The sequence below is a fragment of the Manis javanica genome, chromosome 2 (genome assembly GCF_040802235.1).
Source record: "Manis javanica isolate MJ-LG chromosome 2, MJ_LKY, whole genome shotgun sequence".
Classification (NCBI taxonomy): Eukaryota; Metazoa; Chordata; class Mammalia; order Pholidota; family Manidae; genus Manis; species Manis javanica.
Window position 1 is genome coordinate 4,569,263 of NC_133157.1, and position 15,192 is coordinate 4,584,454.

The window sequence follows — 15,192 nt, forward strand, 5'->3', positions numbered from 1 at the left end:
AAGTTCAGTATCAGCCTCACTGGACCAGAATGAAGGGTCGGCCCCGCTCCCTCGGAGGTGCTGGGGACCCATCCCTGCTCCTCAACTTCTGCGGCCTCCAGCATCCCCCGGTTTGCTGCCACAGCACTGGCCCCGATATCCTGTGCCTTGTGTGTCCCTCTCCCCCTGCCTGTCCCTTACAAAGACACTGCGGATGACAGGCCCACCCAGATGGTCTGGGGTGACCCCCATCCCAAGGGCCTTGACTCAGCGACATCTACAAAGACCCTTTTTCCCAATAAGATTATCGCTTGCTCTTCCACCACACACGGTAATGGTCACAGGTCCTGGGGGCTGGGAGGTGAATGCAGGTACCCCTGCTTTTCAAAAGCTTGTGTTATATGTCACTTCACTTTGACGAAAGACCAACATTAGGACCTGATTTTAGTTAACTGAAAGAAATCTGCAGAAGATTTTCACTTTTATGAGAAAAGGCAAAAAGTGCAAGTAGCGCCCAGGGGTTTTGCTGTGAGCCAAAGCGGAGGCAGCACGCAGCCCAAGGGGCAAGGCAGCCCCGCCAGGCTCCTGTCCCGGGGCCGCACCGCATCTCAGCACCCAGCCACCCTAGCTGAGAACTGTGTCTGTAAGCATCTGCACTGCATCTCGAGTTACTCTGTGCCTCTGGTTGCAAGTAGTCTAAGGAATCAGAAAAGCCTAGGAGAGGTTTTTGTTTCAGGAAACGCGCACACTTTTTTCCATGTAAGTGATTGCTAATTACGTCTTTGCTTTCAGATAGTGGGGGAAACCTGTATATCTCTGGGGGGGCCATTCTTTTCAGCCAACGACAGGGACCATGTCTGGCTCACTGCTGGAACCCCGTCCTTGTCACAGTGCCTGGCACGTAGTTGGTGCTCCGTGAACGTGCGTTGAGTCTGTGGTAGGCAGGGGTGGCAAAGAGTTTTTCCCCTTGGCCAGGATGAATGGGGTAGGAATCGTAGATTCATGAAGCCAGAAAGAGCATTTGATTCAACACCTTCATTTTTCTCCTCTTGTGAAACCCAGAGAGGTAGAGACAGGCCAATGCCACAGAGCTAACTTGTGCCTGAAATACCAGATGCCAGCTTTCTTATGGGGCTCCAGGTCAGCTGCACCAGCTTCAATAGGTTGCCAGCCAAAGGCGACACAGGCTCCGTCCACCTTCCCCCCAGGGTGCCACCAGGTCCTGGCAATGGAGAAGGGGTGGGCAGAGCCTTCCACGGCCACTAACACCAGCTCCCAGCTGCTTTGTGCTTCTGAACCCCGTTTTTGTGGCTTGACTTTGGGATATTGACTGTATTCCCTGCTGGCTATCCTATTTGCTGGTCAGGCTTTTGTTCAGACGAGTCCTCCCCAAGGCAGCCTGGGTCACCTCCGCATCCCGCCGGCCCTGCCAAAGGGTCTCCTGGCCACAGAGAAAGGCAGGGAAGAAAGGCAGGACCCTGGGGAGACCCCAATTGATGGGGGTCTTTCTTCCCACACAGCAGCAGCCCCGCAGCTACCAAGCTTCCAGGCAGAGGTGGGGAGGGGCTCCGGCGGATGAGTGGGCTTGGCAAACAGGGAACTCCCTCCAAAGTGCCACGGGTCACTATGACCACCAGGGGACAACATCTTGAGACAAGAAGTCCTGATGGGAGGCGATGATAACACATTTGCTAGGAGTTTTCAGGGGAAGGTGAGATACTTCCTCTGAAATAGGGCTGCTTCCCCTGAGGCTCAAGAGGCGCCTAGCCCTGGAAGGGACAAGCCCTCGAGGCCACCACACTGGCTTCCAGTCCCCTCACCCCTGCCTCCTCCCCCAGGCTGGTGGATCCCCTTTGTTAAAAGTACATCCAAAAAGGACTTTTGGGAGAATTAAATGTGAACACTCCAGTACCTAGCACAGAGGCTGGCATGAAGCAGGTGATCAATTTTTTAAAAGCAACAAGTGTTAATTTTTTAAAAGACTATAAATCAGAAACATGGTTTATATCTTCTCCCTCTGACTTTTTTTATCCCATCCCCAATACGTACATTCATAATTCACTCCTCATGACATTATCTTCAAAATAATGTTTTCAATGTATAATTTACTGAGGGTTTTTTCTCCCTAAAACAGACACCTTCAAGTTTTGATCTAAGGAATACAACCAACAAAGTTAATATTTAAATCTAAAGAAATCTGGATTTGGTGAGTGATCTCAGGGATATTTGAATTAACAGGAAGATTTTTAGACGTCCCAGGCTCTGCACAGGGAATTGCATTTTATGTGATTCTCCTGAGCTAAGGAGGGCAGGAAAACTGCCTCCCCAACACAGCCTGCCAGCCAAATGCCAGGCAAGGAAAGGCGTCATTAGTCATTATCCTGGGGTGACAGCGGTAAGCCGGGACGGTGATGGGCTGGCGGAGAGCTCTGGTCCCCTGCCAGACTACGGAGTCACAGCCTCCTCCCCACAGAGCCGCACCTGGCCTCAGAGTCCACTCCCACCCCGGCAGCCTGTCTCGGTGGACCCTGTGGGCCCATAGGTGGGACATTCCACATGGTCAGCGATTAGGCCCGTCTGTTAGAAGTGTATCCCCCGAATGTGGCCTGGCCCAAGGTCAGTGCTCAATAAATGCATGTTGAATAAATGAGTGAATCCTACTCGGCATGCAAGGTGAAGCGTTTGGCCCAGCTTGCTGTCAATAGCGGTGTTTTGTTTTAAAGTCATCTTTACCTCCAAAAAAGGCTGTTCTCTTCTCTTTGGTTTTCCAAATTTCTTCTCTTTGGTTTTCCTACATGTACCTGTGAATTTCCTTAAGAAAACTGATGCTTAGAAAAACGCTCAGCAACCAAGATGTCCCTCAGTAGATCAACGGATTAACAAACTGTGGTACGTCCACGTCGTGGAATACTACTCTGAGCTGCTGAGCCGTGAGAGTTAAACGCTAAGTGAAAGAAGCCTGTCTGAAAAAGCCACCTAGTACACGATTGCAGCTCTGTGACATTCTGGAAAAGGCAAAACTGTGCAGACAGTAAACAGATCCGTGGTCACCAGGGGTCAGGAGGGAGGGAGGCAGACGCAGGATGTTTAGGGCAGTGAAAATACTCCACATGACACCGTGATGGTGGGCTCATGTCATTATACACTTGTCCAAACCCATGGACACCAAGAGTGAGACCTGGTGTGACCTAGGGACGCTGGGTGTTGATGTGTCAGTGTCGGTTCACTGTGACAGATGCCGCATCCGGTGGGGGATGCTGACAGTGGGGAAGGCGTGCGTGTGAGCGGGCACAGAGTCCGTGGGAAATGTCCGTATTTTCTGTTTAGTTTGACTGTGAGCCTTAAACTGCTTTTAAAAAAAAATGTCTGTCTTTAGAAATTCAGCTCTTATCCTTGTTGTCTTGCCAAAATTGGAATAACCACAATAACATTTACGGAATCTGAACACATTACCTAAGTCCCCTGGGATTTGGGGAACCTCCTCTCCCTGACCAGGATGCCCTGCAGCTGTCCCCACTCCCCATTTTAAAGTGCTTCTCAGCATTCAGAAGAGGAGACAATATAAACACAAGGTAAACCTCCACAGGTGTCTCCAGATGCTTCTCATCTTCACCCCCTGACCTCCCCCATTCTGGCCTCATTCCCACTCAGAGCAGGGGGGCCCCACCACCCCTCCCCAACTCCACGTGCCCTCCCCCTTCATCTCATCGCCTAAGTGTGATATGCCTGTTAACTTGTTTTTCCAACAGCTTTATTGAGGAATAATTACATACACATATCTAAAGTGTTCAATTTGATACATCTGTACCATCAAGATAGGGAACATACCTGTTATAGGCTGAATTGTGGCCTTCTGAAGATTCATATACTGGAGTCCGAACCCCCAGGACCTCAGAATGTGACGGTGTTTGGAGACAGGGTCTTTCCAGAGGTGATGAGGTTGAGATGAGGTCACAAGGGTGGGCTCTAATCCGACATGACTGGTGTCTTTGTAAGAACAGAAGATGAGGACACAGACAGGCAGACGGACGAGCACGTGAGGACACAGGGAGAGGACGGTGCCTGCGAGCCAAGGAGCAAGGCCTCAGGAGAACCTTCCAGCCCTTTGGCCTCAACTTCTAGCCCCAAGGACAGAAACACGCTTCTGGTTTAAGCCACCCAGCCTGTGATGCTCTGTTATGGCAACCCTGCAAAAAATACAGTACCCCTAAAGTCCTCTCATGTCCCTTTGTGTCCCCTGCCTGCCCCCAACATCCCTGGACAACCACTGACCTGCTTTCTGCCACTGTAAACCAGTCTGCACATTCCAGAATTTTATGTAATGAAATCTTCCAGCATGTACTCTTCTTTATCTCACTTGCCCTCAGCATCATTATGTTCTGTGTATCAGTAGCTCCCATTCCCTTTTTGCTGAGCACTGGTCCAGTGTATTGATAGGCCATAATTTTAAAATTTGTGCTAGCTGGAAACTGGGAGAAGTCCAAATGCCCATTAACCGATGAATGGATATTTCCTTGTATTTGATCTGGAATGGACACTCCATGAGAGCTGGGACTTTGTTTATGGCTGAACAGCATCCAGGAAACCATGCCTTGCGCAAAGTAGGTCCTCAACAAATAGTGATCACATTCCTTATTGTAGGGCTCATTGCGGTGGAGAGAACGGTCCCTGAGCCCTGCAGCCAGCTGGCCTCTCCCCCTGGGACACAGCGTGCACAGGCGCGCTGCCTGGGCCATGGCTCCGTCTCCCGCACACACCTACATCCATCCCCCAGACAGTGGGTGCGTCGTCTCGTACTCTCCCTGCTCCCCATCAGCCCCTGACCCCGGACAGCCTGGTCCTGGGCTGGACCCAGGATTCAGCCCTGTGGGAAGCTTACTGGCAGTTCCTACCCGCGAGGATATCCCTTCACTCGTGCTTGGCCCCTGTGGTCCAGCTACTCATTGGTCATTAGCTAAGTTCTCATTTATTCAGCAGACATTCATTGGGCCCCTTTGTGGGCCCTGCGCTGGGGCTGGGGCAGACAGAGGCGACTCACGGCCTGTTTGGGGAAACTGAAACTAACGCATCCCACCTAGATGGGCTGTCCTGCACTATGGAGGGCAAGGTACCCTAGTGGGGGATAAGGTGGAGGAGCTTCGTTTTCCAGGGGGTCTCTTAGGCGTGACCACCAAACCAAGACAAGGCTTGAGGGGAGATGGCGCTGTGGGCTGTGGGAGAGAGGCCCACACGTGGGCAGGGCTGGAAGGGACAAGTGGGTGGCCACTGCCATGGCTGAAGGCAGGTCTGGTGTCCAGAGAATGGTGAGCACAAGTGAGGGGCCCCAGGGAGGACCGGAGCTCAGGTGTGGCCTGGAGGTCACAGCAAAGATTTGGATCTTAGTCTAAACCCCCTTCTCCCATTATTCATACTGTGTTTCACAGCAGCGCCAGAGCTGAGGCCATGTCACCCTCAAGCCACAGATGGTTTCTGTGTGTTGGGACTCTTAGTGTCTCATACCTGCCCAGCCCCTGTGGCAAGGTCCCTTTAGGTGGGGAGTGGGCATTGCTGGAGGGGGCAAGGCCGAGGCGGACTGGTCAGCTGGCTCTCAGGCAGAGGGCAGGGGGGCTTCATCACGAAGGACACCGTGTCCTTCCATCAGAGGATGGCGATGTCTGAAGACGCTCCCCACAGAAAGAGAGTCTCTCCTTCAGGGCCGGCTGCGGATGAGGCTGAGGGGTGTTTATTGACAGGCAGAGTGGTATTTCTTGCCACACCACTGTCTTCCAGCAGAACAGGGGCTGTTAAAAATGCTCTCGGGGGTGGGAAGGTCGAAATTCACCCTCTTTCTCAGACACTTTGAAAACTGCTTAACGTGGGGGAATTTATTCAAATAGAACGGATTAATCTCTGCATTCGGGAGAGAGGGTTGGAAGCATGGATCAGGAAATGATAAGGAGGAAAACATGCGGGTGCACATGGTGCTCCGTCTCCTAGTTATGGGAGTGGCTCTTCCCATCCCACTTGCCCAAAACACCTTCTCCTCCCCAGACCCCAAGCCGGAAATGCCGCAGGGCCCCCGCGTTGCTGTGTTCTCTGAGAAGCAACACGACTTCAGGCCAGATCGATAAGGTAAAGGACGGTCGTGTAGGCAGCCCCAGACGGAAAGGTCAGGATGCCCGTCCGGAGTGAGAACGCTGAGGTGGGGCATGGCTGGAGTGTAGGCCAGGAATAGGGTGGAACAGAGCCTTCGCGGAAAATCTGCCAGTGCTGGAGCTGGATGTGGGGGGTGGGGGGCGGTAGTGCCTGAACCTCAAGAAAGAAAACCTTAATGATTCAAAAAACAAAATCAAAAATAGAAGTCTGCACCCACTAGGGAAAAGGTAAATTGAACTTACCAGCTAAAAATATAAATAGGTTCAAGAAAGGTCTTCATAAAGTATTCAAAACTAGGAGGGACCTCAGGAACTGTCTTGTCTAGTGGTTTTAAACATTTTGGGGTTAATTTTAGCATCAGAACTCTTTTTTTCCAGAGTAAAATGTGCAAAGCCTGTAAGAGCTGCTCTGGCAGGAGCAGGGGGGACGGCTGGGCACCACAGGAAACCCCCAACCCCACTGCCGCTCTGACCCCCAAAACTTTTGGGGCACCTCCAAGGGGCAGCGAGAGAAAAGTGCCAATTTTCTTCTCCCTCGTATTTTGGGGAAGCAGAGGCGGGGGGTGAAGGAAGCCCAGAGCCAGGCAGTCAACATCACTGCCCCGTGTACAGGCGACCCCCGTGGAGCCGACAGCCCCATCCACGCACAGCGCCTCGGGCCTCCCAAACGGAGTGTGGCCCTGCCCTGCGGCCAGGCTGCGTGGGGTGGGGCAGGGGCGGATAATGAGAGCACCTGTGGAGGTGGGCTTGCTCTGAAGGAGGGCGCTCGGTGCCCAGCAAGCATGGAGCCCCGTTCCTGCCTCTCCCACCCCTTCCCTCGTCAGCTCTTCAGAGGTGGCTGTGAGGGCTGTAGGAGGGCATGTGCGGGAAGCACCAGCCCAGGGGCCAGCACGAGACCCCATACCTACTGTTATTATGGCTGCTAATACTACTTCTAGAAGTAAGCCTCACCATACACCCACAGGGAGTGAGGCGTCGTTACTGCCAGGAAGCCGGGCCCAGCCTCTCCCGGGCCCAGCCTCTCGGCTCCGCGGCCGGCGCCGGCCTGGCGGGCGGGCAGGCCGTCGGCGGGGCTGTGCTGCCCTCTAGCGGCTGCGCACGCAGGGCTCGGCCGGCCGCCAGGCGGTCCGGAGGGGCGCTCGCCCCTGCCAGCCACTGCGCCACCCCAGGCGCGAATCCTAGAGCGGTGCCGACCTGCCCTGTCCCTGGGTGCTGTGGGGGGCGGGCCGCAAATGCCCCCCAGGAGGGCTGTCCCCGCTGGGCCCCACCGGGCGCTGGGGAGAGGCTGCCTCCAGGGGCGGCGCGGAATACCCGCGTAGGGGCCTCGGCTCAGGGCGCGGGAGTCGGGGGTGGGGGGTGGGGGTGGACCACTTAAAGACGGCATTCCAGCGCATTCTGTGTCCCTCGCCGCCTGCAGATCCGAAACAGCACGTAAGCGGAGGGCACGGAAGGACTGGGGCTCCTTCCTGGTGCACGTTGTGCGGCCCCCTGTGTCATTACCGCATGTTCTAAAAGCCAAGAGACGGGTGGGGGGGTGGGGGGTGCCAGTCGGTACAGCTACCTGGGGAAACGTCTGGCAGCACCTGCAAAGCCGGTAGGCACTTACGCTAAGGCCTGGCAGTCCTGTTCCTGGGCACATACCTGGAAATCGGGAAACACGCGCTTACGGCCACTAGAAGACAGGCAGCAGAACATTCGTGACTGCGTCAGTGGTAACAGCCCAGACCCGGAAACGACCCCGGGGTCCATCGGCAGTAGAACGGGTGGACGGATTGTGGCAGTCGCACCCATTTCATATGACGGAGTGTTAGCAGTGAGAAAGAACTTAATGGCCAGGGTAAGTGAACCTCATAGACATAACACTGAGCAATGGAAAGACCCCCCCTTCCCATTCATATGAGGTTCAAAACCAGGCTAAATGAATCTGTGATGTTGGAGGTCAGAATAATGGTTACCTCCATGGGGTGGGGTCTGACTAGAAGGGGCACAAGGGATCCTTCTAGATGGTGTTCCGATGGCGGCTCTGTAGGTGTGCACACATGTAAATATCACCAAGCTGTGCACTTAGAATTGTCCCGCAGTACTGTGTGTTTGCTAGACCTTAAAAACAATCTAGAAATAAAGTGAAAGCCCAGAGCCAGTGAGGAAAGCGGAGGTGGCAGGCTGGTTGCTGCTAGAGCATCAGCACGGAGCTGCAGTGACCGGGCTCTGAGGACGGTGGACTTGGACTCGCTGCGGGGCCTCGCTGAGGTGGTTCGTGGGTAGAGCAGGCGGAGAAGGGCCCCAGTGAGCTGGCTTTTATTCACTGATTTCAAAACCCCAGAGAATCCTCCTAGATGTTTTCCTTTCTTGAAATGCACTTAGTTGATTTTCTAGTTCAAAGCTGCAGGGTAGGATTGTGGCTTCTTCGCCCCCTTCTTTTTGCTTATCTGTATTTTTACTTTTCCTACAATGAAAGTGTTATAGCTTTTGTAATCTGAAAAAAAAAAAAGCCATAAGAACTATTTTAATTAAAGGAAAAAAGCTATAAGTGCAGATTCTGGTTTGTGGATTTTGCAGGAAGGTGCGTTCAGTAGCAGGGCCAGACTCTGAGCGCATTAGAGTCACGTGGGTTGGGAAAAGGGTGGGGAATTCTGAGCCTTTTGGCCAAAAGAGCCTCTGCCTGATTCCTCTGCCTGTGAGATAGCAGCCTTGGTATTGCTGCAAATGCAAATTCTAGCATCCTTCATGAATGCCCGTGAATTACTCAATGAGGTAACTTTCCCTCCCTTAGCTTTAGAACAAGTCAAAAGACTCATGGTGGCTTTGGTGGCGGCGGCACTGAGGGCCGCGGTGGGAGTCTGGAGCTGCATCTTCCAGTCCCGGCCTTTCTCTCCACCAGGTGATGTTCTGTGAATCACCTCCCTCGCTTGGACCTCCCTCTCTCCGCCCTCCCTGTGAAAGCATCGAGCTAGAGCTAGAGTAAAGCCCTTTTCTCCCTGCCTTATTAAAGTGGTCACTATTATCATGCCCGGTTTACACTCAAGGACACAGGCTTAGCAGCATTTAAATAATTTGGCCAAGACCACCCAACCCATAAGTGACAGTACAGGCATCTCAGCCAGAACTTGCTGATGCAGAATTGAGTTTCCCGCCACTGGGCTGATGTTACTCCAGCCTTGACCTGTCGTGCTCTTATCCTACCATTCTGGTTGTGATAGACTATGAAAATTGACCTTTCCCCTCTAAGAAAGGAGAGGTCACAGTTTACTTTGCAGAGCAGCAAAAGTGAGTTTAGAAGGGATTTCCAGAAGGCTTCTCAGGTGAAGAGTAAAGGAAATGCTATATCAAAACTAGGAATGGGCGATCTTTTCTAAGTCCAGAACATTGTTGTTCGTTTAAAAAAAAAAGCAGTCTAAGTGATGAATTGGTATGTTTGCCTCTTAGAAATTTGGTCAACAAGGAAGGCATGCCTCTGCTTCTCATTCTGATGCCTTAGATTGTATGAAATGTAGAGATAAAGTTTATCCAGGATTTTTATTGGCTGTGCCCTTTCTTAATTTCAAGTGTGGATTAGTGAGGAGAGAAGCGGATTGTTAGAGTCAGAGAATGAACCTGTCAGGGAAAGTGTAAATTGATACAATCTTTCTAGAGGACAAAATGGCAACATGTATCAACATTTCATATATGCTTATGTCCTGACCCAGAAATGTCACTTGTAGCAAAGATATATACACAGCGATGCTCATAATAACATGGCTTGCAATGGTGAAAATTAGGAACGATGTAAACTCTAACAATATGGAATTGGTCCTGTAAAATATGGCACATCCACCTAATGAAATATAGCACAACTTTTGGAAACAAGGATACAGACATTAATAACGGTGCTCACTCCTGGGGAGGGTAGGAAACCTACTTTTTGCTGTCTAAATGCTTCCGTGAAATTTTTAGAATGTTTTATTTTGAGATAATTGTAGATTCATATGCAGTTGTAAGAAATAATACAAGGAGATCCCAGACACGTTGTACCCAATGGTAACATGTTGTGAAACTGTAGTACAATATCTCAAGGATATTGACAGTGACACCATCACCATACAAAACATTAGCATCGCCACAGCTGTCCTGCCTGTTTCCCTTTTAGAGTCACACCCACTTCCCTCCGGCTTCCGCCCACTCTTTAACCACTGGCAGCCACAAATCTGTTCTCCATCGTCATAATTATTCCTTGACTCCCATGTATATGGAATCATACAGTATATATAACTGTTGGGGATTGGCTTTTTTTATTAAACATAGTTCTCTGGAGATTCATCCAGATTGTTGAGCATATCGGTAGTCCATCTCTTTTTATTTCTGAGTAGTATTCCATGGTGTGCAGGTAAACCATTCACCTGTTGGAGGACATCTGGGTATTTCCAGTTTTTAGCTATTATGAATGAAGTTGCTATAAGCATCAGTGTACAGGTTTTAGTATGGAAACAAGTTTTTGTTTTTCTGGGATATATGCCCAGGGGTGCAGCTGCTGGATGAGAGGAGGCTGCATGTCCAGTCTTTTAAGAAGCTGCCAAACTGTTTTCTAGAGCCCTGTACCGTGTTACATTCCCACCAGCAATGTAGGAGTGAGCCAGTTTCTCTGTATCTTCCCCAGAATTTGGTGTTCTTACTATTCTGATGGGTGCATAGTGATATCAAATTGTGGTCCTGATTTGTGTTTCCTTAAAAGCTAGTGATGTTGAGCATATTTTCATGTGCTTACTTGCCATCTGTTTCTCCCCTTCAGTGAAATGTCTCTTTGCGTCTTTTGCCCATATTCTAATCGGAGCGTTTGGTTTGGTCAGCGCTGAGTGTGGAGACGGCTTTGTGTGGTCTGAATACTAGGCCTTTGTGAGAGGTACGGTCTGCAGCTAGTTCTTCTCAGTCTGTGACTTGGTTTTTCATTCTCTTAGAAGAGTGGATTCAAATGTTTTTCTCCTTTCTTTCCTCTAAAAGTTGTATACTTTTATGTTTTACATGCAAGTCTGATCCATTTTCAGCTAATTTTTATATAAGGTGTGAGACTGAATGTGATGCTCGTAATTTTGCCTGCAGATGACCAATTGCTCCAGGGCCATTTGTTAAAAAGGCTCTTTCTTCCACTGAACTCTTTGCACACCTTTGCTGAACATCAGTTGGGCCATTATCCAAGTACATTTATTATCTATCAAAATTAATTTTAAAACTGCACTGATGATATGAATTTATACCTACTGACATACAAAAGTGCCCATAATATATCAAGCAGAAAAAAATCTATTTGGTATAATCTGACTTTTTTAAAACTTAAAAAAAAAAACAGTGTGTTTTTGGTGTGTACATGGAGTCAACTCATAGGAAAGAGCCTGAAATGGTGTTTTCCAAACTGCGATCAGCACCTTCATGTTGCGGACGGGCTGTGATCTTCAGCAAGTGGGACGCAGCTCTTCCCAGAGACTTTAGATCACAGAATCCCTGTTTTCCCCTAAGGAGCATTTCTCAGGGCTAGTGTTCAAAGTATGTTACTTTGGGAAACTGGTCTGAAAGGCTTTCTGCCAAAATATTAACATAGGGTAGCTCTTTTTCCTTTCTCCTAACTTCTATTAGCTAAAAAACAATGGTTTTTTTTTTTTTTACAAGTAGGTGTTCATTTTATATACCAAAAAAGGTAATAAAGATGCTTCAGGTGTTGGGGGTGGGGAACAACCAGGTTCCAAAACACTAGAACGGGGTGGCAGAAGCAGGGAAGGAAGGCTGGCTGGCATGAATCCCCAGGGTGATAGGAGCAGCGGAAACAGCCAGCGCCTGCCGCTTTACCGACAGGAGGCAGAGAGGGAGATGGGGGCCAGAACCCACACAGGTCTCACCAGCTCTGGGTAGTGACGGCGGCGTTGTCATGCCAAATGCTCCCAGCGAGTCCTTGGGAAGACCTTGCAGTGCAGAGAAGTGAGGTGGCAGGGGGCCGCCGGGAAGAGCCCATCCTGGTGACCCCCCCGCGGGGCGGGGGCTGGGGGGTGACTGTGAAGGCATGTGAAAGGCTGGTGGCTGTTACATCTCTGAGACTTTGTAAAATAGTATTCTGATTAGCTCAGCCTCTAGCAAAGACTCCTGCTAATTACAGTCACAGACCACTGTTTTTCAATTTCTCATGTATTTATTTATGCCCTGCCTTGTTCGGCGGGGGGAAAAAAACAATTAAGAATGGCTCACAAGAAGTGAGATAATAAGACAGTGCAAAATTAAAAGCACATGGACGAAGGAGAGCAAGATGGGTGTCAAGGAGCCAGAAACACAGGCTTATGGGTCCATTCCCCATTCCCCAGGTGACAGGCTGGCACGTGGAGCCCCTTTCCGGTGGGCAGGCAGGGTCCCCATGACCGGGGGTAACCAGGCACCACCACAGGCCCAGGCCCTTCCCAGGATGAGGTCTCGTTACATCCCTGTTGACACTGAAAAGCCAAGACTGCCTCAGGTTTCCATTAGTGACTCTCAGGCTGTGGTGTCACTGTTGGCACAGATTGAGATTTCCTAGCATTGAGATTTGTGTGGTTCAGAGACCGGAGTGCTCTTGGGGGAAGAGTTTGAAGAAGGTTAAAACCAATCATCAGAAATGATCTTTTCCCTCCCACCCTTGAAGATGGCTTTTATCCAAAAACAGAAAATAAGCATTGGTGATGATGCAGAGAAATTGGAACCATCCATGTGCACTGTTAATGGAAGTGTGAAGTGGTCCAGCTCCTCTGGAAAACAATGTGGTGGTTCCCCAAGAAATTAAAAATAGAATTTCCATATGATCCAGCAATCCCTCTTATGGATATACAGATATTTCTCAGCTTAAGATGGGGTTATGTCCTGATAAGCCATCATAAATTGAAAATATCTTAAGTTGAAAATGCATTTAATACGCCTCCCGTACCGAACATTGAATCTTAGCCTAGCCTAGCCTACCTTAAATGTGCGCAGAACACTTAGACTAGCCTGTAGTTGCACAAAATCATCGAACACAAAGCCTATTTTATAATAAGGTGTTGGATATCTCATGCAGCTTATCACGTGCTACACTGAAAGGGACAAACAGAACAGACGTCTGGGCGCAGAGCGAGTGTCAGGGTGTCGGCTGCTGACCCATGTGACCGCTGGTTGACTGGACGCTGCACTCGCTGCCATGGCGCAGACTCACCAGAGCGTCGTACTGCATATTGCTGGCCCGGAAAAAGATACAAATGCAAAATTCAAAGTAAGGTTTCTACTGAATGCATATCGCTTATACACCATTGTAAAGTCAGGAAATTGTTAGTTGAACCATCATAAGTTGAGGACCTCAGAGAGGTATTGGATATCTGTATTCATAGCAGCATTATTCACAATAGCCAAAAAGTGGAAGTGATCCTGTCAGTGGATGAATGGATAAGTAAAATGAGATATAGACATATAGATACATGCACACACAAATATTATTAAATTATCCCTTTAAAAAGAAGGGATGACACCTGCTAAAACTTGGATGAGCCCGAGGACATTATGCTCGTGAAATAAGCTAGACACAAGAGAACAGTATGGTAGGACTGTCTGTATGTGAGGTCTCTAGAGTCGTCAAATTTATGGAGACATAAACAGTGGTGGGCGCCAGAGGCAGGCGAAGGAGGCAGGGAGTGAGTGTTTAATGGGGACAGAGTTTCACTTTGGGAAGATGAGGGAATTCTCGAGATGAATGGCAGTGACGGTTGCACAGCATTAAATGCACTTAATGCCCTTGAATGGGACACTTTAAAATGGTTAAGGTGGTACATTTTCTGGGTATTTTGCCACAATTTAAAAATCGGAAGAAATTGACTTCCAAAAGGAGGCTGTGTGCTGGGATCTGTGGGCCTACCAGCTGTCATGGGGAGGGGAGGGGGAGCAGGGCTGCTACGGAGGGCTGGGTGGTCATGGAGCCCCGACACGGGGGTATCTGGGAAGACGGTCTTGTGCTAGCAAGCCTCCTGTGCTCTTTGCTCACTAAAGACATGCCAGAGCTCTGATCCAAATAGCTCCTGCCCCAGAGAAATGACCTAATTTCATCACATTTATTGATTTCCTCAGCAAGTATTCATTGAGCACCTACTGTGTGCCAGGCCTTGTACACAGCACAAGTGCACTCAAGACACTCTCTTTGTGTGTCTTTGATTCTTTTAGGGGGAGAGGCCTCAAAAGCAAACAAGAAATTGTACAATTAACATATGACTAAAAAGCACACACCCTTATGGACTCCCTTATATGATGTTCTGGAACATGCAGAGCGATCTGGAGTGACAGGCCGCAGGCCCATGGCTGCCTGGGGCTGATGCTGGATGAAGGGATCGACCGCCAGTCCTGAAGGCACAGGGAAGCCTTCAGGAGCGATGGGACTCCTTGGTGAAGATTTCACAGTGTGTACATCTGTCAAAATTCACCACATTGTATACTCTAAATGGATGCAGTTTACTGTGCATTAATTCTATTTTGCTTGATAAAACATCATTTTAGTTGAATGCGAAGCTTACAAAGTGGTGGGTTTCTCAAAGATCACATTTAAAGTGTGACCTGAGGAGCAGAAGGGGCCGTCTCCCAGAGGAGGGGGATTGGGGCAGGAGGGGCAAAGCGGACAGAACTTGCAAAGGTCCGAAGAAAGCAGGAGAGCCCGGCACATCGGGAAAGCCCTGGCAGTGGATGATGACCAGAAGGTTCTGTGCATGCTTCCTGGGCTCCGGGAAGGAGAGAGGAGGCCGGAGGCAAGAGCAGGTGGGTGCGCTTTTGCCCAGGCTGAGGGGGAGGGGCTGAAGGCTTTTAATGTGGAGATTGACACCAGCAGGTTCGCACTGAGACCTCTCTGGCCACAAGATAGAGAACAGATGGTGAGAAGGGCCCGCACGGAGGAGAGCCCTGGAGGGCGCTGTGGGTGCACTGCAGGCTGCCGGGGCCGAGGCCTCCGTGAGGAGCGGAGAGCTGCAGTGGGACGGGATGGGCGGGGAAGCCCGAGATCTGTGGCTGAGTGAATGGGCGTTGGAACAGCAGAGCAAGATGGGTGCCCAGGCTTCCAAATAAGCATTCTGGGTTAGGAGGG

The 15,192-nt window shown here is 50.1% G+C and overlaps 1 protein-coding gene across 2 annotated transcripts in view; it reads left to right on the top strand.

The window, feature by feature from the left end:
* Positions 1-14,348, top strand: part of MED27 (mediator complex subunit 27) — a 272,303-nt gene extending 257,955 nt beyond the window's left edge. Inside the window, exon 7 of one of the 2 annotated variants that reach the window (XM_073222493.1) lies at positions 14,286-14,348. In XM_073222493.1, the coding sequence (XP_073078594.1) occupies positions 14,286-14,333 (48 nt within the window). In that variant the 3' untranslated portion in view covers positions 14,334-14,348. Of the gene's footprint in view, positions 1-13,155; positions 13,270-14,285 lie in introns of those variants that run through there. The other variant, XM_073222486.1, reaches the window with a different exon arrangement.
* Positions 14,349-15,192: the final 844 nt, after the last annotated feature.